Genomic DNA, 27,979 nt, shown 5'->3' with positions numbered 1-27,979 from the left:
CAATTATGTAGCATTTGAAGTTAGTAGTGAATAATGCTAAAGTTTTCTACGATGACGTGTGTAACCAACTGATCCTAAATATGGTTCATAAAAGGCAAATCTAGCGCATTCACTGATCATCAGAATTCTGACTAGAATCCTATGAAATACAACTCGATATTCGTTAGAAATTATCGAGTGAGTTACTAAGGCTAGGATAAACTGTGTTATTTCAGTTAATTAATTACGGGTGTTCTCTGAAGATTTGAGTCTCTTTCGGAGGAAGAAGAACTTTTATATTGCATAAGACAGCTACTAACTAATATCCGGTGTGATGACCGGACAACATTCAGTAAGTCAGTCTCAACCTCTCACCTGTCAGATATGCTTTTATCTAAACAGTGATCACTTATCCTCTTGTCAGACCAAGTGGAGGTAATTTTAAAACCAGCATTTTTTAAGACTGTTGCTCAAAAATATGGATACCAACTTTCGTAATATATCGTCATATACAAATACTGACCGACATTTGGAATATGATTTAGAAGTTATTTTAATCTTTTTTTTATCCAAATAATTATAATCAGGTTAAACCTTCTGTAACTATGTTAAGTCTTTTCCCCACTGGTACACACATAGGTCATTTCAAGGCAGATGACCTATCTTCCTTCTGAGGCGTTAAAAGTTTTGAAGAAGAAAAAAATTACCCGAGCAACGTTAACGGAGATGTATTCGCTGGTTTGTTAATTAACTATTTCCTTATGATGCTTTCATTAAAACTTATGATTAACTTTTCACTGATAAATAAGACTGATTTGCAATTTGATTATCAGGAGATTGATCTCAACAATCGAAGAGAAAAAAGAGAAAACGCGAAATTGAAAGTTGAAGAAACTTTTTGTGTAATTATAGATACTTATGTGGAAAGACCCAGCTGCAGAAATTTTTAATGGATACTAAACACTTGTTCAAAAGGAAAACTTGGTGCTAAGGAGCTGACAGTAAATTATTGCACGGACAAACGCAAATAACTCAAATAACTTTACGTATACTGACTGAGATCTTCAGTCAGTATCCTTAAAGGCTGGTATTACTACTGAAAACTCAGTATACTGACTAACCTCCTTTTATATCATCCTCATATCGCAATTTGAGTAATTCTAAGTTGCTGATTTTGATAATATTCGAAAGAAATATTCAAACTAGTATAATCGTTACTCAGGATCCCGCTTATTAGAGCGAGAAATATCATTGATGTTTGGTTCCTAGAGCTGGGTGCTCGGGTTATTTAATCGCACCTCTTTAATTTAACCACTACACTATAGGTTTACAATTTTTCATAGGAGAAATTCATATGAAAGTTTTGTTTTTGTATTTTAACGATATTAACTTAAACGCTACATAAGGAGAAAATAGCTGCGCATTTATTGAGCAAATACTACTTCCTCCATTCAAAACCGAGAACACAAAAATCACTCCTTTAATATCACAAATTGTTGAAACAGAATTTCAGTTATGAGAACTGAAATTCTCTCTGTACTCGTGACTAAATACAAATATCCTATCGCTTTCGGGCTGAAAGCGGCATTGAACAGCTGTCTCCCAAATTAAGCATCTAGTTATAATAAATATTTTGGAGATTTATTTCCGTTAAAAATATAAGTATTTTTGGAATCAATAATAATGCACTTCCTATTCTTTACAAGTATAAGTGGAATTAATTTGTCTAATATTTGAAAAAGTATTATTCATTTTAAATAAGCCAACCATAAGCTATCACCTACATATAAAATCCTAGTAGGTACATATCTGAAATAGGACTTAAGTTCTTACTTTATTTTACAAATAGAATTATTTTCATTTTAATTGATTGTAATGTCTTATGTTTTCTAAGAAGTGCTTTAATGGCCTAAAAAATGAAAAATATAACTTCTCCATCGCGATGGCAGCATCACTAGATTAGTGAATCTTCTTTATAATTGAAGAAAGAGTACCAAAAAGTAACGAAAAGAAATAAACATCTCGCTGTCACTGAATACATATCAAGAGCACTGCATAATCATTAAAGTGCGTAAAAAAGTCTGCAATGATTACTCTGTTTCCACTCGTAATCTTTCGCTTAATACTTCCTGTGTTTTTTTCCTAAATAAAATCCTCATTTGGGAACCATCGCATTCGCCGCATCCTATGATCGTGCTGTGAAAAGAAAATGAGAACAAACGCTTGAGGCTCCTCCTGACTTTGTGCTGATAAACTTAGTTGTTTTCATGTCGTAATATGATGCTCCACAAAACGGTAGTAACTTTACTGATTAATAATTTAGACATCATCATAACCTTATCTTTCTCTGTCTCCATACTTGATGCTCTAATACGAACAATTACTCAACCTGTTGACAGGCTTCTCCCTAATATATCATATTGCATTATCTCTCAATGCGCACCTACACACCCTTCATTATTAACTCGTCACTTCCTAAGACAGCGCAATGTATATTCAAAGGCTTAATATGTAAACAGGCATCAAGTAAGTATCATGTTCCTTAGAAAGCTGTCGATATGTTCCTCATTGAACATTCAGTACCTTTGCTAATATCAGTTAACGAAAACATACTAGTCTTCTTTTTATTCACTTTTATTGCTATATGAGTTCCAGGCATCTCCTTTTTAGTCTGTTCCACTCTTAGTGATTAAACTCGTTTATGCTAACATCGAAACATAAATGAGTGACCCGATACGATAGTGCTCACACTTAATGATTGTTACCGAAAGAGTATACATCCGAAATGAATAGGAGTGCGTTATAGCAATCCACCTATTTCGGTAGTCTTTCTCAGTCATAATCTGATAACACTCTTGCACAGTGCTAACAATAACATGCTTTTAAAAACCTTTGCTGCAGTAACCGTGAGAGAAGTAACCTCCAAGGAATAAAAGAAAGAAATAAAAAAAGCAGGTTATATAAAACCCTTTTCGGAATCTTTGGAAGTACATCATCTTTATATAAAGGTGATAAAAGTGAACGAGTAAGGATAATATTCACAACAGATCGATCAGTGAGCTTCTGAATAAAAGGAGGATCCCAAACATTACAAGATACGGTAATGAGGAGATAACAATTGGGACATTTTTCTTTTGTTAGATAAAATGTAGCTTTATAAACCATTAATTATGTATTCTCATTTCATTAATGATGTAAACAAAGTACATATGAGGAAAGGAGAAACTAAACTTGATGTCTACTCCTTTATCGATCAGTGAAAATATACGGAATTAAAGTAATTGAAAGTGTTGATCTAAAACTCTGATATAAATGAGTAAATGTCTTCTTTTTAACAGGTGACATCGTGCAGATATTGGTGGAAAAAATGGATGCTGATAAAAGTTCAGAGGTCAGTATAAGCCGGTCCCCAATTGGTCGGTTTTGCAGTTAGAAGAGTTCTACGCTGTCTGTTATTACTCGATATTTGAGTGGTCCATCCGACTGTGCTACTAAGAAACAGACACTTATTTTGAACGAAGAAAAGAATCTCTAACCATTTCTGAAATGTAATAATCTCTACGCTGCAGTTTGAATCCATGGAATTTGTACCTTTTTATGTGATAGATGATAATTACTAAGAAATCTATTCCACTATATTATTTTTTTTTAGGATAATAACGCTGTTAATACTACTACAATTAATCTGAAAGAATAGTTTTACTCATTTGTAACTCTGCTAACGAAGCCAAAAATTTAGGCAATTGTGGTACGTTAAGTATGATCTGGCAGAAATACGTTCGTTCAGCATCACGTATTAGGCAAATATGCTCGATTTCAGTTTAGAAGAGGTTGCGAATATCAGTTTTATTTTGCACTAAACTTCTGACAGCATATCAATGTGAAACAATTTGTAACACAAGAGAATAAATACAAATAATATTTTATTCACACATTAACCATGCTCTCTAACACTGCACATCTGGCAAGGGGTATCCAGAAAATTCACCGAAAACAATTCGTTTAATGAACAGTTCGCCGAGAAATGAATTACAAGACATGTGAAGTGAATTTATCAAAACCCACTGCAGTTTTTAATGGATTAGTTTGATGTAATTGAAATTTAGCATGATATTCCCTTTATATATATTATGTAGATATGCGTGGCAATTTTAGGGATATTTCTCTCTCTCAGTATAAGTATTTCGTGTATTTTACACAAACTGGAAAAGATTATGTACTGAAAATAAATAAAGTAAAAATCTTAAGTATCATAATTATTATTCTCCCCTTATCCTCCTCTCTCCTCAAACGAATGGTTACTGGGGAATAATTAGATAGTTTCTCATCGTCTTCCTTATACAGTAAAGGTTTTATATCCGCAGGGATCGGTTGATTAAACCTGTTCATTCGATGAATTGTTTTCGTTGAATTTTCTGGATACCCCTTTCCAGATGTGCACAGTTAGAGAGAGTCCAGGATGATACGCCCGAGTGTCCTGGAGTAAATCCCTACCATCTCCATATAAGACTGAAGGATAATTCACCGTCAGCTTGAAGAGAGTTGATAAAAATTCTTCGCGTCATACACGGGATTCGAGCTCAGGTCTTTCTATCTAAAAGGCTCTGTTTATACCGACTTAACTACGAAGGCTCCACACGCCAGTTATATGGGATGAATTTTACTTCGATTTGGTTGAACCTGTTACAAAATTTTGTCGAACCGTCCAAGTTTTCAGTTCCACTATATTCGGGCTACAAAGGGACAAGATGCCGACATTTTATATTGCAATAACTCTCTGACTTTGTAGAATGGGCTTTTATTAGAAAATTTCGGTAAAGAAGTTTAGAAATGATATTGATAATTCCGCTCTGCCTGGATGAAATTTAATGAAATTTTACAGTTAAGATCTATTAAAATTTGCCAGTTTTCATTTCAATCTGATTATTGTTGTTTTGAAAAAAATAGGCAGAACGAACTTTTTTTGTCTAGAGAATTCACTATCTACACAGCGAAGTAGCAGATATGCTTACAGAATAATGGAAAAAAACAAAATTAATAATAACATCTCAAGTATTCTTACCGACTACTTCAAAAGAATAGTTTAAGAAAATTCATCTTTCGATGATTTATGAAAGAATTCATCGAAAAATTATTGCTGAATTGTTTTTTTTTCGATCAGCCGCATTTGCGACGAATTGTCGTGTGAACTATCGTTCGACGAATTGTTTATTCGATCAATTGCCATTCGTTAAATTGTTCATTCGACGAATTACCGTTCGGTAAACTGTCTTTCGATGGATTTTCATGGAACTGTTCATTATGATTGCCACATGATACATTAATCCTTGCGCACCGCCATGTCCTGGAAAATGCCCATTATGAACTGACATAAGTAAATGCCTGAGTTGTAAAGAATAAAAGAATTTTTTTTAAGGAAAATCAGGGTGATTAAATAACACCGATGTATTTTTTCAGTGTATACAGTTTTAATCGACTAGTTTGAAGATAATAGCTGGTTTACTGACTACTCTTGTTACACGAATCAACGAATCATTAGTGCGAAATTTCAACTAATAGTAATTCTAGTTCTGAGATGGATGTTACCTGACGCCTCCTTCATGCGACAGAATGTCTTCAAATGGACAACGCAGTCTACTAAAACTTGAACTGGTAAACTAAACCAAATTGATGAAAGAATCAGTGTACTTTGAAACAGAGAAAAATGACCAATAACCGATTTCCTCATTTTCCTCTGCAGATAATTCTTCAGTTCGAATCGTATAAATTATTTCACCAAATTTTCAACCGCCAGTACACAGCTTCAAGTTCTCTAAACATTCGACCAGAACGAATGCATGGAGAGAGAGTGATAAAGTGACGCAGAATCGTCAATCCATTTCGACTGTTTTTATCTCTTCATTTAAAAATAAAAACACTTCATATAAAAAGGTGAGCCATATTAGCAATGAATTCCAAAAATACTAATATATGAATTCCATATATTAGCATATATTACCATTCATTGCTAATATATTAATTCCATATATTAGCAATGAATTCCAAAAATGCAATATTAAACTCGTCGCGCTACATCGTGCCAAACTGAGCGCATGCATATTTTATACACGTGCTGCATCAGATCTTTTTAAGAGACAACAATGGTGACTCCCAAGAGAAGTACTGAAAGAGTTGGAGATTACCGTTTCTGCTGGAATCATCGCACCTCTAGTTCCAGATTGAATATTACATTATCTTTCCACTTTTGACCGACCGGTATGTTCAAGGATATAACTCACATTCCAGGCATAATATTCAGTTTAAAGAATTGTAGGACTTTGAAAACAACAAATTTGTCCCAAAAGTGTCGTTCTTCTCCTCCGCATATACACACACTGTACGTGAATCATTTAGCACATTCGACCTAATTTGTAACAATTATTCCTTCGTTTTGTTTACTAAGAATATCGCCACAATCGAAGGAACGAAACTGGAGGTAATTAATAAAGGAAAGAGAAGAAAACGAAATGCTGCAGATAGAAGAATGGCGCATGCAGTGCTAATTTCAGTTTAACTGTTTTCTTTAAAAATAATAATCTCTCAATTAAATCAATGCATTTCACAATAAGGCTAAGTTCTAAACAGCAAGAGGCTGCCTGCAAATTAGAAACGGCTACTTAGCTAGCATTACTGTTTTAACTGAGAATAAAATTCGACTAAATACCCAAAGAGAAGCAACAAAAATACAAACAAATAAAACACAGCATGTTTTAAAATAAAGCCAGCCACGTGACCTCTTTTACGTTATAGGCAACATCATATTTCACATAAATATCTTAATTTTTGGGTATGAAAATGTTGCACCAGGAGACATCCTTTTATGTAGAGGGCTGCTACATTAAAAATCCTACAAACATCAGCTTTGTGGAAAATAAAAAAATAAAAATACACTTTCTGCATTTAAATGAAGTTTACAACAAAGGTATGAACGGGATTACGGAGAAAAATAAATGAAGATGACTTACTGGCAATGATTTAACTGGATATCTAATAAGCGCGCGCGCACACACACATACAACGAAGCAATATTTCAGTCCTTGTTGCAGTGTGAACTTATCATTGCCATATTATGTAAAACTATTTTTTTTTCTATTGATTAAAACAATTTGTTATGCAACTCTAAGACTCACCTTCTCTCTCTCTCATGGTTACGAACAATTGAATTACATCATTTATTCTAAAATTTGCTTTCACTGTTTTTCTCTTTTTTTAATCCTGAATCGTATAAAAGTATTCACACATAATTGCTTGATTGCTAATTGGAAAATTTTTCATTCTTAGAAATTAATAAACAATAAATCATATACTCGAATTGAACAGTACTGTAACAAACACTTCTTATTCCCAAAGGAGTTTTTAATTATTAATTGGCATATTTGTTTCTTTCTCGTGACAAAGAAAACAAATGAGCTACCACTTCATTTCAAGTATTGGACGTATCAACTGGGCCAACCGAAGAAGAAAGAAATTTTATGAAGTTTAAGATAATTATAATGAACTTGAGACGTTAATCAAAACGCAATTAGACGTGCGATATTGAACGGAAAGCCTAATTTAGCATGGATAATCAGAAGATATAAGTTGTTGGAAATCAATTATCGTTCTAGTTAAAGGAAGGTAAAATTTAAAAAAAAATCATATTAAAGACGTTATTAAGAGTAATTTAAGCGTTTGGTTTAGAGAGTATTGAAAAATGAGCTGAATAATACATGCACATAAAGTCTTACTTGTTTGCATTACAGACAGTTTTATTTATTAACATTTTTTTCAGACAAAAGCGTGAAATCTTGAAAAATGATTTATCTTCTACACTCACAAGTACTGGAATTCCAGGTAACACATGCCAACTTTTTCTTAATATAAATACGTTCACAATTTCCCTTAGTTTTAGAAATAAAGTTAAAAACGAATAATGATCACTTAATTGTGCGTTTGATTCAACGGCACAAAGCGGTTGCTTAAAACTGAAAACCACACTTGGGTTGTTTCAACCAGATTTCATTGTAGGAATTTTTTCCCACTGCACAAGTTCCCAAAATTCCAAATCAGACTGCAAATTAATTTAATATTTTACTTCGGTAAATGTTTTAACCGCACAAATTTTAAACTCCTAGCGAACATTTTGTGTCAAGCAACATCTTAGAATAATTTCAAGCTGCTTGGAATATCTGAATCATTCTTACATCAATCAACATGAAATGTAATACAAACTCATGTTAGAATTCATGCATGCAAGGATAAGTTGAAAGACAGATGTCTTTCAACTTATCCTTTAATTATTAATAATTATCATATTTAAAAGATAGATGGTGTAAAACTGGACTGGTTCTACGAATTGTGTGTATGTGGTTTCTTTAACAGTGTTAACACTCATAAACGAACAAGCATCTTCCCAACATCAAGCGTTAGGGATTATATAATGTTTATTGACTTGGCGTGTAACTTTGAGAACCGTGATAAAATTGTTGGCTCCTCCTTTTCCCCTTGTGACTTGCCTAGCTGTCATGCTCAGTTGATTCAGGGAATAACTTTTGGAATGTCACTGATTTAGAGAAAACCAGAAGGTCGTGCAACAGTATTTTTTATGTATTGCAATACATAAATTTGAATTTGCTATGATAAAACCAATATTAATATCATGTGCCTAATTCTTTCGTCCTTCACTACCACAGACTCTCGAAAAACTGACAGAGGATGGCTTTTTTCCCCCCATTTCCTCCTCCTCATGTGGAAGTCGCTGTCATCAGATGAAGGAATTTATGTTTTCAACTAACAATTTTCCTGAACTGGAAAAACAAATGCTTGAACCTAGGATCCTACCTTCAACAACGGGCATATTACCTCCGAAAACGAAGTCCATGCTTCAGGAAACAAAATGATATCCTCATATTGTTACGCTATAATTTATTACTCCCGTTGTGATTTAGTTTTTAGAGAAGTAAATTATACTTTTATAAATGTAAATGATAGTACTGCTGAATATGCAAACAAGATTTATGAAACATGTCCACCATTTATGCATATTGAAGAATTCATGTTAGAGGTTTAATGGAATATTAACAGCACTCAGAAAGGATTAAAACTAATTTTAATACTTCCAACATTCGTCTCCGTCAAACAGACATCATCGGGAATTACAAAAACATTTTGTAACAACACACACACAAATACAATACAAAGTGAAACTAAAGTCCTATCCAGATGATGCGCCCTTTATGGGCATTTGCAGGTGGCCTGGGATGTAAAGAGGGATCTCTGATAATTAAAGTTTCCCAAATTTTGGGAAGTTTAATGCACAGGTATTTGTTTAAATGAGGTTGATTCCAGAGTGCAGATGCAGATTCAAAGAATAGTTAAATTAGGAATCAACCTAATTTAAACAAATACGGTTGCATTAAACTTTCCAAAATTTGGGAAACTTTAATTATCAGAGATCCCTCCTTACATCCCAGGCCACCTGCAAATGCCCACAGAGGGTGCATTACCTAGATAGGATTTTAGTTTCACTTTGTATTGTATTTGTGTGTGTGTTGTTTACAAAACGTTTTTGTAATCCCCGAAAATGTCTCTGTGACGGAGACGAAATATTAGAAGTATTAAAATTAGTTTTAATCCTCTCTCAGTACTATTAGTATTCCATTAAACTTCTAACACGAACTCCTCGCAACACTTAAGCCTCAACACATGCATATTGAAGAGTTTGACAACTTGACATTATGTGAATAAAATATCGCCTTAAAATAATATTTTACGTCAAGAGGGAATATAAAACGCAAGAATTCGTTATAGAAGCATTTAAAGATGAATTCAAAATGAGTGATTAAATATAACTAGTAGCCTTGAATTTGTTCGAAATATTATTTAAGCTTATTGGAATACAATAAAGCTGAAAATTATAAAGAATAAGTTGATCAACTTATAAGTGCCGCAAGAGTGGGTCACGATGTTACTCTAGATTCTTTCCTCATTGTCACCCGAACTTCTCTACTGGAAACCTTGGTGCAGTGAACAACAAGCAAGGTGAACCATGATTCCACCAAGATATTATGGTAATGGAGCAACATTCAACAAAAATCAAACTATTGATGGTTTCTTCAGAGAACTGAAGACATACACGAAGTTGTTTCCTCTTGCAAACACCTTTGTCTGTATTAAATAGTTCAGCACTTAAATGCATGTATTTAATTTCTTAATTATTGTGATATAGTAGCGTACTCAACTGTTTGAAGTCTGACTCCTTATGTTCATTTAACAATCTTTTAACTGCCAGCTTTGTTTTGATTATTAATGTGAGGGGAAGGAAAGAAGTTTTTTGGCTGAAAGCATTTTTAATTCGACGCTTTAAATATATAGAATCCAGCTATTCTGTCAATCATCTATACAATCATATTTCTGAACTACTGATTCATTTTTAAAATATTACATTCTTCCCATTCTTTAAACAAAAAATTGTAAAGTATTTTCTAATAGTTTTAACGAAATCGCATTTTTATTATCTATTTGAATTGGTTTAATAATGCTGAGAGATTTAAAAAATAATTATTTCAATAATGTTACTGCTTTAAGTGTCTGTCCACAGCCCCAAATGGCTCTTTTTTTCCCATTTCCACTGAAAAATCTGAAGAGAGACTGAGGTAATTGCTGGAAGCAACGACCGAAATTAAACTCTCCCTCAACCAAAATACTTGACAATCTTCTCCACTCAACCAGCGACCATTGTTGAGAGGATATCTTGTAATTCAGATCATAATTTCATCCAAATTTCTTTTCTAATGGCATGCCTTGAGAACATCAAGTGGGAAAGTCTTCTGGATTTTTACTTCACTTTACCGTTGTCGGACAACTGCTTTCGCTCTCCAGATATGTTGATATCACCTTACAGAAATTATTCAGGTTGGAATGAAGGACTTCCTTCCGCACCTTCTTCAGAATTCTTGCTCAATAGTCACATCATGGTTTTACAGTAAGTGAATCTACTACTACTCCCAATCATCACTCATTATATCTATCTCGGTTCTGTGGAACCACCTTCTCATGAAATATACCATAATGTCAACTTTCAGCTCTTCAAAAAGAATATCAAATTACTTTTCTCTCGACTTCTGCCTACACACGAAATTGATTTTAGTTCTTTCAGCCTGTACTATAGGGAGTGATAAACACACAAACGACCATAAGGATGAAATATATCATTTAATTTATGCTTCGTATCCACGTTATTTCATTAGTATTCCACTGTTATTTCAATTTCAATGGGCAGTTCGCACAGTGTAATTAGAGTTGCACAAACAAGGCAAGGCTTTTGGAATGGGTATAAAAGGCTGAATTCAGTATGTCTAGTGAAATAACAAGTAGTTATCACGCAGTTAAAAAAAGTTGTTTATTGCTTTCGAGAGAGAGTTGCAAGAGAGCTAGAGATTGATTGTGGCTTTTCAGATGAATTTTCTCCATTTTAACGCATTAAGCATATTCCAGGTGGAATACTCCCAATTATATTAGGAGAACCATTAAAATAATTTTAAATCACCTGAAATGATGAATATCAATAACTTTGCAATTTTTCGAGCTTTAGGCTGCTACCCGATACGAAGTCCAATGATTCCAAGAATTCAACATACTGTTGAATTACCATACTGTATATCAGAAATGCACACACACACTGTGTGAAAGGAGCGTATGAATGGAGCTTATTTTCTGATCGTGAAATATTTTGCACCGACACGAAAATATATCTTCAGAACTATATATTATATATATATGCATACATATATATATATATATATATATATACACACACACACTGCTTGGAAAGAAGACAACAGATACATTCATGGGCAAGGTGCATCGTGCAATGTAACGAGGTACGTGTTTGTAGCCGGTATAAATTGGAGGAATACGATGCTCGAAAATCAGCTCAATACCTATATCTAATCTACTAGCCCGCTCAGGGCGAGCAATTGGCTCCCAAATCTTTTTCAACTCACCGTTTCCCTATCAGATAGCTGGGAGTATGAAAAGCATTTTGCTTCACTCTTTATGCCAGAAATGTTAATCGTTAATCGAAAATCATGCGTCCGGGCGAAATGGCTGCGAGAAAGGAACCGACGAAGTTTTAAAGGATGTGTTCGGCATGTTCTAACAAACTGTTGGAAAATTTGGCCATCCCAGGTCAACAGGAAGTGATACCGTACTGAGATGGAAGCGGAGGGGTCAACAGTAAGTGCAACTCTCAGTGGACGACTCACCACACCCACGGGACGTGAGTATGGTGAGTCGTCCATTCCTCAGACGACACTTTGAATGAGAAATTCCGGGCACTGGGTGGTACACGAATCTACACAAGAAAAACATTCGGAACCGAGGCTCGCAGCACGGGTTTTCATGGTAGAACCGCAATATGCAAGCCCCACATTACCCAACAAACATGACGCTTCACCTTCATTAGTTCAAAGAGCTTGTACAGTAGGAGAGGGAAGCCTGCAAAGCTGTGTCATGGAGCGACGATCAGGCTACATCCTCTGCAGATGGAAGGGTGTAGTTGTGGCGGATGACCAGTGAACGTATCTTACCCGAGTGCGTAACCATAACTATTAATTTCGGAGGTGACGATGTGATGGTATGGTCCAGTCTTTCCTGGTTTGGTCTCGGTTCTCTTTGGTGCCATGGACATTGAACTCCGAGAGGTGTCTGAACATTCTGGACAATGCAATGCTTCTTACTTTGTGGCGCTTCCATAGAAGCCCCCCAAAAAGTAGGTCTCTTTCAGGAAGACAATGCACCGAAACAAGGCCGCTGCTGTAACTGCGTGGTTTGTGGACATGAACGTCACTATACTGGACTGGCCTCCACAGAGCATTCATCTCACCCTATTTATCTCTGCGTCGCGTAAGGTCAAGGGACATCCTCCCCACAACAGTCCAGGACTTCATTACATGCGTACAGGAAGTGGCAAAAAATCCTCATTGATCGCTATTGTACGCTTGTGAAAAGTATGCCCGGGGGATTGTTACAATCGTCGCAGCGAAAGAAGGTCCTACGTTTTATTCAGGTGGGGGGAAGGAGGCATAGCTATTTGTTCCTCACACTATGGTGTCCGTTAACGTCTTTCAAAACAGTGCATATATATATATATATGCGTGTGTGCACGCGCGTTGTTCAGACTAAGCTTTATTTTCTGAAAGTGTTGAAATATCTGGTTTTTAATTTTGCAGCTTATAAATAAACAATTTGTAAATTAATTTTTGAACTTGTTTCTGGCGAATTTCAAAATAAAAACAGCAATTAATTACCATCTGTACAAATCAGAATTATTTGAATAGTGATTTCGTCTAAAATTAAGTTTGATTATTCATATTCTTGTAATATGGAATCCGACGAGTAAAAATTCTCGGATGAAATTATAATATAAATGAAAATGTTATCTTTTAATTAAAAAAGGGAATTTTGTTAATCGGCAAAGTATGAAATTATTGTTTTGAACTTATCGTTTTAGAATCATTAGTTCAACAGTTCTCCGTAATAGTGTTTTCTTTTACCAGAAAACATTAGAGCCTCTAGCATGCGCCAAAAAGTGGAGCGACATTTAAAATAAAGAAAAGGCGCATTTCCTGTACTTTTTTTTAATATAAGAGTTTTAATTATGGGCACGTTATCGTGAGGAAGAAATAATGCGATTACAGAGATAAATGATGTTCTGTTATCTGAATAAATTTACTCTTTTTAACATGCTTTTCAAATAATGCAAACGTTGGTTAAACAAATATTTCATCATAAATGCAAATTATGGAAAGTTCAAAATTACAAGACTACGAAATTTTAAGAACTTCTCTTCATTCTAGTGAACCAGTTTAATCAGGTGACATAAGAATTGCTTGTGATGATACGAATTTGTTGTGTGATAATATTCCTATTTAATTATACCCCATTCACAAAGCACCTGAATTTCATCTCCAATGAGGTTTAAATATTTGCAACATTTGAAAGGAAAATATTATGTTATTCAAGGTTGTTTAAATAGTTTATTACCCAGTAATTCTTTTTTGATTTCCATGACTTGTTCAAATACAAATAAATATTTTCTGTTGAATGCAATCATTGTGTACATGACTCGAATGGGTTTTAATTTCGGTGCTTTATGTAGCACATCTTATATATTTAATTACATACTATTCACTTCAAGCAATAAAGCCATGCAATACTTTCAAATGCTCAGTCTGCTTCTCCCCCCCCTATTAAACAAAATGTGCTACTGAATAAAGAATTCGTCTTGTTAATAATTAAACTTATAAATCCATAGTTTGAATAAACTACGAACCTTTTAGAACTAACATGAATAAAAGCAGACGAAAACTCGCCTATAACTGCTTGGAACATTTGGCGAGAGGAAAGTAACTTTTTTGTCACTTTTCCTACTAGTAGCAAAGTAAAATAGCAACCAACAATGGAGAGATGCTTTCTATATGAACATTATATAAATTTGTAATCTATGCAAATGGATAGACGAAACTGTTCGCTCTCCATCAAAAATGAAAACGAATTTTGTATTTCAGCATGTAATTCCCCATTTCTGAATTCATCAGAATCCTTGAAATCATTTAGAAGATGGCGATATTTGGCAGGTTTAGGCGTTCTTTACATTGCTGATTTGAGGACGAGTAAAGATGGTCCTTCTTCATACGAACAAAGAATGCCAGAACTAGACTCTGAGACGAACCATCAAAAATGACGGGTTTAAAAACTAGGTTACATCTTGCAATTGGATATATATTATCACCTCTCTACGAGAGGTTATAATATGTTATATTATAACCTCTGTTCTGTTATGTTCTATAGAGAACATAACAGAAAAACAAACAGTGTTAATAAAGCACAACTGGGATTAAATTACCATGAAATTCGGATTACGGTCGAACAACTAAAGCTAATCCGTAGTATTCTGTTCGTAGGCTGAAAAACATCTTTTAATTCATAAAGAACTTATAAAGTTTCTTGACGCCCTACAGGGAATTTGAATCCATGCCGTTCCAACCAAGTAGTCACAAAGAACAGACTGCAGACATATTGCATTATGTAGAGTTTTACATAAACCACAAGTGAATAAAACAAAACAATGCACTTCCAAGCAAAATGTTTTGTGTTTCATAAAATTGCAATTATAATTCTTTTTAAGCAAACAGCATTTAATATAACTTTTATTCGTATGCAGTATAGAATATCTAATAAGTAATTTGCTTTATTTTTTTTAACCCAGTTTAAATAAATGATAGCGCCGGTATTCAACATCTGTATATATATTTCTTTCTTTTTTACATTACTTTCCTTTTATTAATATGCATTTTGTATCAAAGGTATGTGAATAATATATATACTTATAAAGAACATGCTAATTTTTTATATGTAATTTCACTCAGAGATTACACAGAAGTTATCTTTTCTACTTTTAAATCAATTAAGCTTTTCCCTGAAGGGGTATCGTATAGAATGCATGAATTTCATAGATTTGTTTCTAGTAAAAGATTAAACTTATCATTTTGCTGTGTACCACAAAGAAAATTGAGAAAATTATATGGCAACAGAAGAGGCAATGAATACAGGAAACAGGATCTAAATTATATATGACATATAATAGCAGAATTCCATTGCACATTTAATATTTACGCCAAAATCAGTACTATGTACTGTCGTCTCATGCATATATGATTATTACAAAGGGGAGAATATTGTTAATCCATGCTTTATTTTCATCATTTTACAGAACTGAAAAATAAGTAAAAGGTTTATTTAAGATTATCTGAGAATCATGCATTGTTTATTCTCTAAATTACCATAACGTATGATTTAAAATTGATGCAACAATTTGTGGCGCATCAGTTATATCAAAAGTTTCTTAACTCAGTTACTGGTGTATATTAAAATTAAAGTTTAATGCAGAATTGAATAACTAATAACGCACCAATGATTTCTCTATTAGCATAAAATTCACAAATTCTTTTCAATTATTTCTAAAATAGGTTTTAGAAACAACTGTAACTAATCTTTAAAATTTGAAACTTTAACTATCGTTTGTGAGATCAGAATAACCTCGGATTCCCATGTAATATTTTCTGCTGCTCCACTATGAAAAAAAAAAAACAAAACGAGTTTCACTTGCATATCACACAGCTTTAACCAAGCTCATCTAGGTTCTCTCGGCCGCAACTCTAAATTTCACGAGTAATTTTTCAGAACTTATACGAAAGTTTGGTGATGCATACACAACAGAAATACTTCCTCTCTCTTTTTTCGCGAACGACTTGGATGTATCAAATAGAAATTTCCATCTAACGTCATTATCCACCAGGAAATTGCTTCGTGCACTGTCAACTTTACGTCTAAGCGCTGTAAGTTGATTTGATTTCACATTCAGATTCTATGCTTGATAACAAGTGAAATGAATCATACGAAGTTTACGGAGTATGGATGAACCTGTGAAGCCAAACAGAACTTTTTTTTATCATCACTGCCGACGAGGAAAATAAAGTTTTTGACAGTTCTGTTACAGTAATTAAACTTCAAACCCCCGAATCCAAAAATAGATTGCACAGTTTTATAATTTCGTAAATACTAACGAAAAGCAAATGCATTAGGAAAGGTATTAAAAAAAATAAATGCTCCTAACGAAAATCGTTTATATTTAGAAAAAACAAAAACGATGTGACTGTTCGCAAGCATGTGAATATTCATCGAGGATTTATTTCTGAGGATTCTGGGATTATTCTTCTATAGATTTATGCCTGACATGAATATTTTGCACAAAGAATTTTGTTAGCATTTTATGCTAATCCAAATATACATGAAAATTGTCCTTGTTCAAAGAGGTAAGGAAAAAACTGCAAGAGCTCTTTTAATGCTAGACTCATAAATCTAGGGAGTTAGAAAATGAAGCATGCTTTAAGATGCATAGTGATACATTAAACATCTTTTTAACCCTCCACTATTTTCTTAATTGAAAATTGTTGGAACAGTTTCGATATTATCAGTATTGAACCAAAGTAATTTATATGAAATGCTTTCTTTACCGTCAATCACTTTTGTCTCTTACTTATACAGATACACTCAGTAATTCCATATACGTATTATCATTAATACTCTTCCTACATGGAAAAATGAAACTTCAAAGCGGCGAAAGCCTACAAAGATATGAAAAGTAACCTTTAGTGCTTCTTATGCACTGGCTACATTTCAATTAACTTCAAACCTAGCAAAGCACTTTTAGGTTTTGTGATTTTTGGTGGTTGCAAGAAAGATGTGTGACCATTGTTTAGAGAGAGGTTTTTAAACCCCCCTCTCTAAACAATGAGCTGCTATGTTACATATTGCTTTCCCCCATGTGACCCTTTTAGTTAATCGATGGAAACGCAATGGAAAACAGAAAATACAACATTGAAATATACTACGACATTAGCTTTTTAGTCAACACTGGCTGTAGCAATAATATTAACATCGTGGGGCAAAACTTATTTTTTTTGTTTCCTATTACTCCATCTCAATGACAATTTCATCCCTAATCTTTAGTTTGTTATATTGTTTTAGATGATCGAAATATCGACCTTTTCCTATAAGTGAAGTAATTCTGTTAGGTGCGGACTTTTAACTAATCACTGCAGTCATTTCGAAGACAAATAGTTACTGTTCATTGTTACAGAGAAGCGTGCAACATCAGGAACCCATCACTTCTTGTAGTGTTGTCATCCGTCCGCCCTAATTACTTCTAATTGCAATACGGAAGGTAATCTCTTTCGAGTCCTACGTGGACTGCTCTAGCAGTTTTCAATTATTATATTGCCATAATTCAGGCTAAATATAACACAGACATCTAAAGCAAATTACATTTCTGTCCCGAAACATATCACGGCACTTTTAATGAAATAATATCGTTGCTAATTGGTGTGATGTAGAAATAGTCGTGATTTCAGATCTTCGCCATATAAATTATACCAAATCTAATTTAAAACATTGTCTAAATAAAGGAGGAATGCTATCAAAGGAAACATTTCTGTTGTAAAATTGTAATGAATAAAATAGTTATTTAAAATTAATGTACTGAACATACGGATGAACAATTCTCTTCAACGAAAAAAAAAAAAAACTGTTTTCTCATTTGGAAAAATGTTCAAAAATGGCTTCTTCACAGACTAGGTAAATCCCCTAAACTGAACTATTTGGGGGTATAGCATACTATACCTCATAAAGACATAAGAACTGTTTATTATACATTTTAAAAAATATCTTATTTTTGACATATTTGTATTCTTCAATACCCTCCTTGAAGCTGAATGTATTTTATGAATAATAAAATGCGTACAGTAAGTGTACTATTTTATTCCAGCATTATGTTTAAATGAATCATTGAATTTTGAAATATTTCTGTACATATTCATTAATAATGAATACTTAAGTACAAATACCCTCGCATAAGAAAATGATCAAATGGATATTGTTTCATTATGATTTTTTAACTAAGACGAGAGGTGTTCAAACTGTTCATTTTAAAAAATAACTCTATCGATACACCAAACGAATGAATTAAATATGATTTATACATCGGTGTAAATGTAACAGAACCATTACTTTTCAATTCCAGTCCTTATAAAATGGAAAAACAATTCTTAATTTCATCTTTGAGGAAGTAGTATTTTGTATGCGCTATCTCTCCCTGACGTGTCAGAAATTAATAGATTAATTTAGTTATTAATCGAATCGGAATGTTGCCATCAGAGCGAAAGAACTCTGTTTACTTCGGTGTTGTAAAGATGAGAAATTTACTTTGTACAAAGACGTAACTCAATTTTGGTATAAATCTTTGAAAATCATTAGAAATGTTAAAGCAAGAATCTGACGATCAAAATCATGTCAAAAGCATCAAGAACCCTATTTAGAGAGGTAAAAACGAGAGAGAGAATTTCTGAAAGAGGCCGTCATAATCACATTTCATAATGATGCAATATAACCAATACAATATAAATAACTAAATCGCATTGCGAACAAAAGGTTCCAATGATCATCATCTCTTGCGCACCAACAATATTGATAATCGCATTTATCAATGTAAAGGAAGCAGCTAACAGTCTATTTGGAATAATGAGATCTGGACGTTTATTCTCCTCTCAAAAGCTGGTATAAATCTTCACCTGTTGATGAAGTTTATACAAGCCTTTTTTACTTGTTTTGCTGTTTATCAAAAATCAAATTATTTTTAACGTGATGTCTTAAGCCAAATAATTTAATTTTACTTATCAGATGCTATTATCGATTAGTTTCTAATTGTACGTGTATGAATGAAAGAGAGATATTCCTACTTTATTAGTGGAAAATCCTGTTCAAATATTTGAACAGGATTTTCCAGTTCTGAATAATCTAGTCTATAACACATCACGCAATCTCATATCGAGTCCTTAAGAGGTTACCATAATATGATCTGTCTTGTCCTTTGTAACTGGACTGACACCTGGATCTCTGTTCTTCCCGTGAATGTCATGGGAAGAACAGAGGAATCTCTCATCAGATTTCTCTATTAATGTTGGTGTACTTCAGGACTCTTCTTTCATGTACACCCACCCATCTTCCTAAACATCAATGACCTTTTCTCACTAACCTCACACCTATCCATGGATGCACTCCATTCCCCTTATTAATTTGAATATCTTCTATGACCATCGCTCTTAAAACTGGTCTCAACATTTTAGCGGGATGAAGATAACCAAGTGAATTTCAATGCTATCAAAACACAATTCTGTCTTATTTCGGGTAAAAAAAATATTTTGCTCCATCTTACTTTGATCAGTCCAACCAAAGTTTGTTGGTTGGACTGATCAGTTTTCAAAGATCAGTTTTCTCTTCTTAGGTTGACTTTCACATCTAACCTATCCTAGCACAAACGCATCATATTCATAATCAACTTACGATCAAAATACCACCCCTCCTCCTAACACTTTAATAAATCTCAAATCCAGCCAATTTCAGAATATTCTTCTCACATTTGGGATGGCAAACACAGATCCTCCCTAATTATGTTCCATTGTATCTAGGAAGGCAATTCAAATAATGATCCTCTCTCTCTCTCACTATCCAATTGCTTTCTCGCAGCCTCTCCACTGCAGTTTTACAGATAACAAAATGCCATCACCACACGAACAGTCACAATTCATACACGGTTTATCTAAAAAATTACCTCACCACCTTTTCTTCCTTCATTCCATCTATTTGTTCTTTTGAGTAGCCTCCCTCTTGAATGTCACGGATGTTTACTTTCTCATAGTTCTTTAATAAACATTAACAGATTTTTTTTCTTTCTCCCTGACCACTTGCCCACATACGGTATGTATTATTGTATCATATCTTTTGTGAGGTCTTGTAGATGAAATTAATATTTTAAAAAAGTAAGCAGAAGAAATTTTTCTGGATGTCAGATATTTTCTTAATCTTTCCTTATGTTTTTTTTTTTTAGTTTGAATAATTAAAAATAAAATTGGCATATTTTTTCTTGTAGATCTGAATACTAGCATGCAGATCTTAAGCACTTTATTTATTTACTTATTTTCTACATATGCCATCCTGACTGTCTGTCTGAGTAATTATTGTGTCCGTTCTCTAGTCAAGAATCCTGCTGTGGGTATGGATGTTTGTGATTGTCTGTGGAAATACTAGTGGTGGTCGGCGGTAGATGGAGTTGGTGTAGTTCATGTCAGTTGGTGAATTGTGAGTGATGGAAGCAGAGTTGTAGAGGAGATGCCCTCCCTCGATGAGTCTTTGGACTCCCTGGACGCGACAAATAATAATATCAGAAAAGAACAGGTACATTCGAATGCTGTAAATTCTCTAATACGAAAAAAATGCGACATCAGAAAATTACAAGTGCGATTTATTGATCAAAAGGAAACAAAGGTCTTCTCCAATTTATCAAGCACATAATTTCCCGATATAAGAAGAGAAACGAAAAGTAACTGAACATTTAAAATCAGAAAGGAGATTGCAGATTTTCAAACATATATAGGATTTATAATACATTACAATAAATAGTTCAGCTATACAGAGAAATCTTATGAAAATTATTTAAAACATTACAAAATTATAATGACAAAATACTTTTTCTGTAAATCTTAAAGAATCATCTCCCATCCCACGAACTACTTTGCCATTTATCCTCTACCACTGCTCTTTTCCCTTTCGCAATGACCGCGTGGTTTGATTCGGCGTACTTTATTTGTATTCTACATATGCTCAGTGGCTCAGATTAGAAGAATTAAGATCGAAATCTAATGATTAAACCAAACTCGATGATTGTCTGGAAAACAATCGAGTAAAAAATAGACTTAAACGAAAAATATCTTTCCACTGTCCCACATCAGTTGAAATGACTATTACAGCATAATATATAGTGCAATACTCACGAGCTAAAGCTATTCTTCCGAACTTCTTTTTCTTAAAAACAGCAGACCAAGGTTTGCTAAATGCAATACAACTGTTATAGTTCGGATGACAATTGCAGTTGATTTATCTGAGATATATTTTTTGTAATTCCAAATAATAACTTTGACCGTATTTTCTAACTGTTGTTAAGATGATTTATTTTTACGGGTTATTCAACTTCTTTTAACATCGTGCTCCAACCTGGTTCTGGCATGTTGCATTTCCTGGCTTATCTTCCTTCTCAGATTTATTTTCCATTTCACTGATTTATTTCATGGTACGAAAATAGTTTCTGCCACGTCCCTTTAATGTGTAAATATAAAGATAGCATAAAATACTGACGCGATGACGGTATCTTACTAACAGTCACGTATTTGGTGGCATGTTGCTAACCCTTTCTATGTGAGAGGAATAAAATGTGGCCGCATAATGTTCGCTTATGACAGGCAAGTGAATAATAGTAGGATTTAAACCTTCACTTCGAAGTTCAAACGTAGTTTTGAATATATCGTAAGCACATTTTGGTTAAGTTTTATAACCTTTATAGTCCACGTATTTTCTTTTTCAAGTACTGCTTTTAAAACTAGTAAAGAAGATAAACTGAGTGCACGGAAGTATAAAAAGATGTTGATCTGAGGAAATAAGACCTGCGCCAAATAAAACTAAATGATATAAATTATCTTTCAGTATAAAAATATTGTTATGATGTTTATAGATACTGATTACTAGACTCCAGTTTTTGTATAGCCAGTCGCTTGCACAGTTCATCTACCGAATCTAGCGGCTATGGCATATTGGAATTTCTCACTATAGCAAACATGACAACAATGTCAGATATCCAATATTTGCCCTTGTTACCGTAAGAATTGATTACTTGCCTTCGAAAAAACAAAACGATCGAGCTTTATCGAATAGATATTTTATGTGAGCTGTTACGGCTGAAAGCAATGGCACACTTCAGATAATAAAATATACACGCCTTTATATCTCAAGTAAGCTATTTTATGGCTGGGGCTTAGGAGCAAATAACAACGTTATTCAACATAGCCTTTGAAGGGGAAAAATAGTTAGGAACATCACTTTTATACGAGAATTCCAAATGCACACACACACACAGCTCTACATAATTACTCACCTGCTCGCACATGCACGTCTCTGCTACCAATAGATCCCACCGTGCTTGATGCTACGCAACGATAGACAGTAGCATGAACATCGGGGCGGTAGGCGTTCGCTTGAAATGGCAGAAAGACCAGGGAGCCGTCATTTCGGACGTATCTAAGTGAAGAAACATCAGTCACAACCTCGTTTTCTTGAGTAATCCACGAAATTGTTGGCATGGGATTTCCAACAGCTCTACACGGAATCTCGGCCCCAGAAGCGTTCGTAAAGTCCACGCTAACTGGCGGCTCCTGAATGAAAGACAAACTGGTTTCTTCTTCCCCTCTGCACGTTCCTGTAAATCGAAGAAACTGCATGTTAAGGGGCTATTTTAAGAAAATGCTGATAAGGCAAACATTATTCACAATGCATTTCTCTGTTTTATCGGTTATATTACAAATACCAATAAGCGAAAAAAAAAAAAAAAAAAACAGGGAAATACCAAAATCGATACACTTATTAAAATTATTTGCTGAAATAATTTAGTGAAAAATTATTTAAAATTAATTTATTAAAACTAATTTACTAAATTAAGTGTTTAGTGAAAACAGTTATTTTCCCAGAGGAAAAGAATTATTTTCACTAAAACAGCAAATGCAGTATATGCATTACAGTAAAATATAATCGTCATATTAAATTAAAATGCAACTAAAATGAAAAATTCTCTTGAAAGAAAAGTATTAAATTCCCTTTCTTGAAAAAGTATGAACAATTAACTATTTAGAAATCTGAAATTCCGTTTCTCGAATAAGCATGAAAAAAAATTCTCTCATAAAAATCTTAAATTTCGTCTAAAATTAAATTTAAAATTCTGAAAAATCACGAAAAATTCAGTGAAAAAATCTAAAATTTAATTCTTGAAAAAGAAAAAAATTCTCTTGTAATTCCGTTTTTCGAAAAAAAAAGCATGTTGAAATCTCGAAAAATTCTTGTTTGAAGAGCACGAAAATCTTCAAAAATTCTCCTAGCGTTTAAGATGTAACAGGGTTTATTTTATTTATCATATATGAAAAACTAAAATGTTTAATTTTTCATCTGATTTTTTTTTTTTTTATCAAACAGCATCTTAATAAACTATTTTCAAACTATTTAATTAACACAACAATGAAAAAATTGGTCTATTTTTACAGAAAACTGTATGGATCTAGTATGCAAATCAATTTTTCCTAATAACTAAACATAAGTAATATACAAATTGGCCTATGTTTATTATAGGCCAATTTGTTTATTATCGCGCTGCTACCAGTTGCAGTAGACTGTTTTCATTTAGAAGTCCCTAAGCATCGCAATTAAACTTCATTAAACTGGGCATAGCTTCAAGAAACTGTTTCCTAACACGATAATTTGTACAAAAACAGAAATAAACAAATTTGGAGGAAACAGTCATATAATATAATGCTAATTACATGATATTTTTATTTATTCAATTTCTAACACTGAACAAATATTTACGCGAACAATAGTTTAATTCGGCTACAAAGAGACTTCGAGCCCACCTGCAGCCTTCGAAAAACCACGTGGATTTTACCGGAACAGTTATCTGACATTCGCATATATCTCCGCGCTCATAAACTAAACCTTTTCAACTTAATACCTTATGACAAAACTTTGCAAAATTTCTTCGCTTTAAGATACATTGTTCACTTTTCAAAACAGAGCCGTATATCAGAGTTGCAAACGAAACGGCTTCGACTCCCATACAAGTTACAATCAATTAGATTAGATTACACACTTACCTCCGATAGTGATCAGGAATAAGACCAAGACACTCATTGCTGCCTCTCGTTGTGTGTGCTGCTCTAAGAAAACAGTGCCTTCTATCCGTGGTGACAGGGTGTTTAAGTAGCCTTTTAAGATCAACTTCGTATTCGGGTCACAACAGCGAATCGAAGCCAGAGCAAACAAAGCTTTCGCAGACAGGCTTTTAGAAACCTCGTCACGTTTCGAGAGAGAGAGAAGCGCGCGCGGGAGATGTGTGGTCAATATATTCTTGCGGTCCGTCTAGCGCGGCACTCTTCCGCACTGTGATCCGACTTCCCTGGAACTGCGCTTCTCTCTATCTGTGTCTTACATTTTCCGGCCTCGATAGGGCCTTCCGTTGTTACGTCACGGTAAAAATGCACAAATATCGGTCATGTGAACTACCTAACAAAGATCTCGTCGCGCTGCTACCAGAGAAACCACACGTGTCACAGCTTATTGGCCTGTGTCTGTCACACGTCCTGGCAAGATAAAATGTGGAATTCAAATTTTCCCAGAGTACGCGAGAGCGAGGATGTCATAAGAAATGCGCACGCTACACGCTTTACAAGACCCGCAGCACAAAGCATTCTCCCTTACTTTTACTTAAAAGAACTGCAGAATTACCTTTTTTTCCCCTTCTGCTAACGACACTTTGCTCATTCGAGTGAAGTTTACTTCTTTTTTTCGCCCTTTTCTTTTACTTGCATAGAGATATCACCAAGTAATCAAGGCGTTCTTATTGCCATGGAAACGAATGCAGCTTTGTCTCAGTTGGAACAGGGAGCATGAGGAAACAATAAGTAACGAAGACGAGGAGAGTATCGAATTTTTTTTCTTAAATAATAAGTATATTTACGTGCAAAAATAAAGTGAAAGTGTAGCATTGCGCTGTTTTTTATGCATATTCGAAAAAAAAAGTATATTTGCATTTTTGTAAGTCCTGTGGTATTTATTTACTGGAGAAACAAAGATGTCCAATGCATTTAGCGAAACCTTTTCAATTTTCTCAGTTCTTTTTGTTTAACCTCGTTTAGAAAGTTAATGAAAAAAATCATTTGGAATTATATTCAACTTTTTTTTTCTGTAGTTTTGAAGCTGTCGCATGATTATATCCCAGGAATATACTTTCACTTTATTGAATATAATTCGTAGATTAAAATACAGCAAAATACAAAACCAGAAATTTTAAATAATTCCTCTCGTTATAGTACTATGCAATGATGTATCTTCACCGAAGTACATTCTGATTCGTTTTTACGCTGTTTTCGTTTCTCATTTCGCAGTCTACAATTCGCCCATCAATGTAATCAGGATTAAATGTCGATTATATATAACCAACATTTACTTGCGATCAATGGTCCAATATATATGTGATTGCTAATGCATTATTAATCGGCACATTAGCGGAATTAAGCTGGAATTTTTCCTCCAAGATTAGAGATGGTGAGGATTATTTCAACAAGATGGTATATTCAGAATTAACAAGCTTCGATGTATGCAGAGCATTCAAAGTTCTGCTGATCTTCCGAACAGATAAGCATGTGTGACAGGAACAATTACGAATTCTGAAATCAGCATAAACCGATATCAGTATGGCCGTGCGCTGGATATCATGGATATTCTGCCCAAGAATTTTCTATTTTTTTAAATAATGCTCAAGAGAAATATCTTAATAAGCAAAATTAAAGTGTCTTATTATCTATCGTTACTTCATAAATCCAGTACCTAATTTCAGCAATCATGCTTTAAGTTGGAATTAGTGAAACTTGATAGCAAGAGGAAAAGCAGAGACATAACTTAGGTTCATGCTAGCTCTGGTCATATTACGTTGATAAAAAATTCTCTTGAAAGACGTAGAAGTACTGCAACGTTTGCTTTAGTATTTGATTTTATGTTGAATTGAAATAGCACTATCCTGTCTTTCCATATCGAAAGAGTTGTGTGCATAACAAAAATTCGAAACTGACGTTATAGGATGATGGAATATGACGTGAGTATGATGGTCTGAGAGCCTCCGTTGCTCAGTCAGTATAGACGAAGCACCATTTGGTCGGAAAGACCTAGGTTCGATTCGTCAGTGACTTGAGGAACCTTTATCTGGTCTCTTTCGACGAATGGTGAGTTAGTCGCTCACGATGTGAGCTTAGTTTTTTGATTACGGTCAATGAAACAATACTTTCGTTATTCAGTGAATATATTCAAAGGAATTATCTAGTGTATAGCTGATACTTAAAGCATTATTGAATGACCCTGGGTAAAGCTGTAGGTTTAATACGCGATATCACTCGTTTTACGGAGAAGAAATAATTTCACCTATCATGAAGACTTTTCCATTCTGCGTGCTTTTCAGTTCGAAATAGTTAGTGTTTTCGTTTCTCAAAAATTATCTCAGAAATTGGGATACTGAAATTCTGGAAAACTTTAGATACCATTAGATTTTTCTGTTGTTTTAATACGTCATAATTTAGCACGTTTCAAACATTCGCTTGTCAAAGGGAGGGGGGAAATAAACGCATTTCCACCCTTTCTCAAAAATGTCGGAATGTATACAAAATACTACATAGCAGAAAATATGTAAAATAAAACGGAATATATCATGCGAATCTTCACTAGCAAGGAAACATTCCTTATGCACTCTGTGCACGAGTAATAAAACTGAGTATTCTAAAACGAGGTACACGAAGTCGCTCTTCCGATCAGCATTTGCTAAATTCTAGTAAATAATTACGTATGCACTTATTTTGCTTGTGTGCTACTGGATTCTTTTCCAATACGAAATCAACATTCACTTTACTCTTTCTCTGATAAGTATAGAATTATTCTATTCATTAATTTTAAAACTACATTAAACATTGAGCCAGCTTGTGCATTAGAAACCCCCCCCCCTGATTTACATATTCGGCGAGATAGCGAAGTACTACGTGATATCAAAGTCACGTGTGGTTACTATAAATAGGCATACCTCGTAAACGTTTGCCAGTAATTGGGAAAGGTAGCGACGTAAGCCGATTTGACTTCGGGCAGATAGTTGAACCCTGAGGGCGGATGCAGTTTTCGGAAATACCCGCACTTGTTGGTTACTCCATGAACAGACATCTAGCAGAAGGACTTACATTGGCCAACCACACGTGGCTGATCCTAGAGGTGAGCATCGGGTGTCACGTCTGGTATCTCAGCAACCACGTGCAACAGTCACACAGCTCACCAACTAGTACAGCGGGGCAATTTGGCCCATTTCGTACATTCTGCATACTTTGCTTCGTTTAGGATTCCACAGCTGGAGATCAATAAGGGTATCTATCATAACAGCCAGGAATCACAAACAACACCTCGCATGGGCCATGGAACTTCGGTAATGGATCCTCGACAGATGGAAGGTCACCTGGAGTGATGAGTAGCGTTTCTACTGCACCATGCTGATGGCGGGGTTCGCATTTGGTGTAAACAACATGAAGCCTCCTGGTTGCATAGTTGGGGTTGAACAGGCCGGGGGAGGTGGTGTTATGGTCCGGGGAGCTTTTTCCTGACAAGCCCTAGGTCTGTTGTCTGTCATCGCACAAACGTTGAACGCCACAAGGACCTGTTAGCCGACCATCTCCATCCATATCTG

General features: G+C 34.4%; 1 protein-coding gene across 1 annotated transcript in view; it reads right to left on the bottom strand.

Annotated features, from left to right (window-relative positions):
- The window catches only part of LOC150094600 (cell adhesion molecule Dscam1-like), a 229,002-nt gene extending 206,059 nt beyond the window's left edge, over positions 1–22,943 (bottom strand). The window contains exon 1 of the mRNA XM_090411601.1: positions 22,601–22,943. Coding sequence (XP_090267727.1) covers positions 22,601–22,943 — 343 coding nt within the window. The remainder of the gene's footprint in view (positions 1–22,600) is intronic.
- Between the last annotated feature and the right edge of the window lie 5,036 nt (positions 22,944–27,979).

Source organism: Typopeltis vanoorti, chromosome 21 (assembly GCF_054136105.1).
Source record: "Typopeltis vanoorti isolate ZY-2024b chromosome 21, IOZ_Tvanoo_1.0, whole genome shotgun sequence".
Classification (NCBI taxonomy): Eukaryota; Metazoa; Arthropoda; class Arachnida; order Uropygi; family Thelyphonidae; genus Typopeltis; species Typopeltis vanoorti.
Note: the sequence above shows the minus strand (reverse complement) of the source record. Positions and strands in the feature narration are given on the sequence as shown.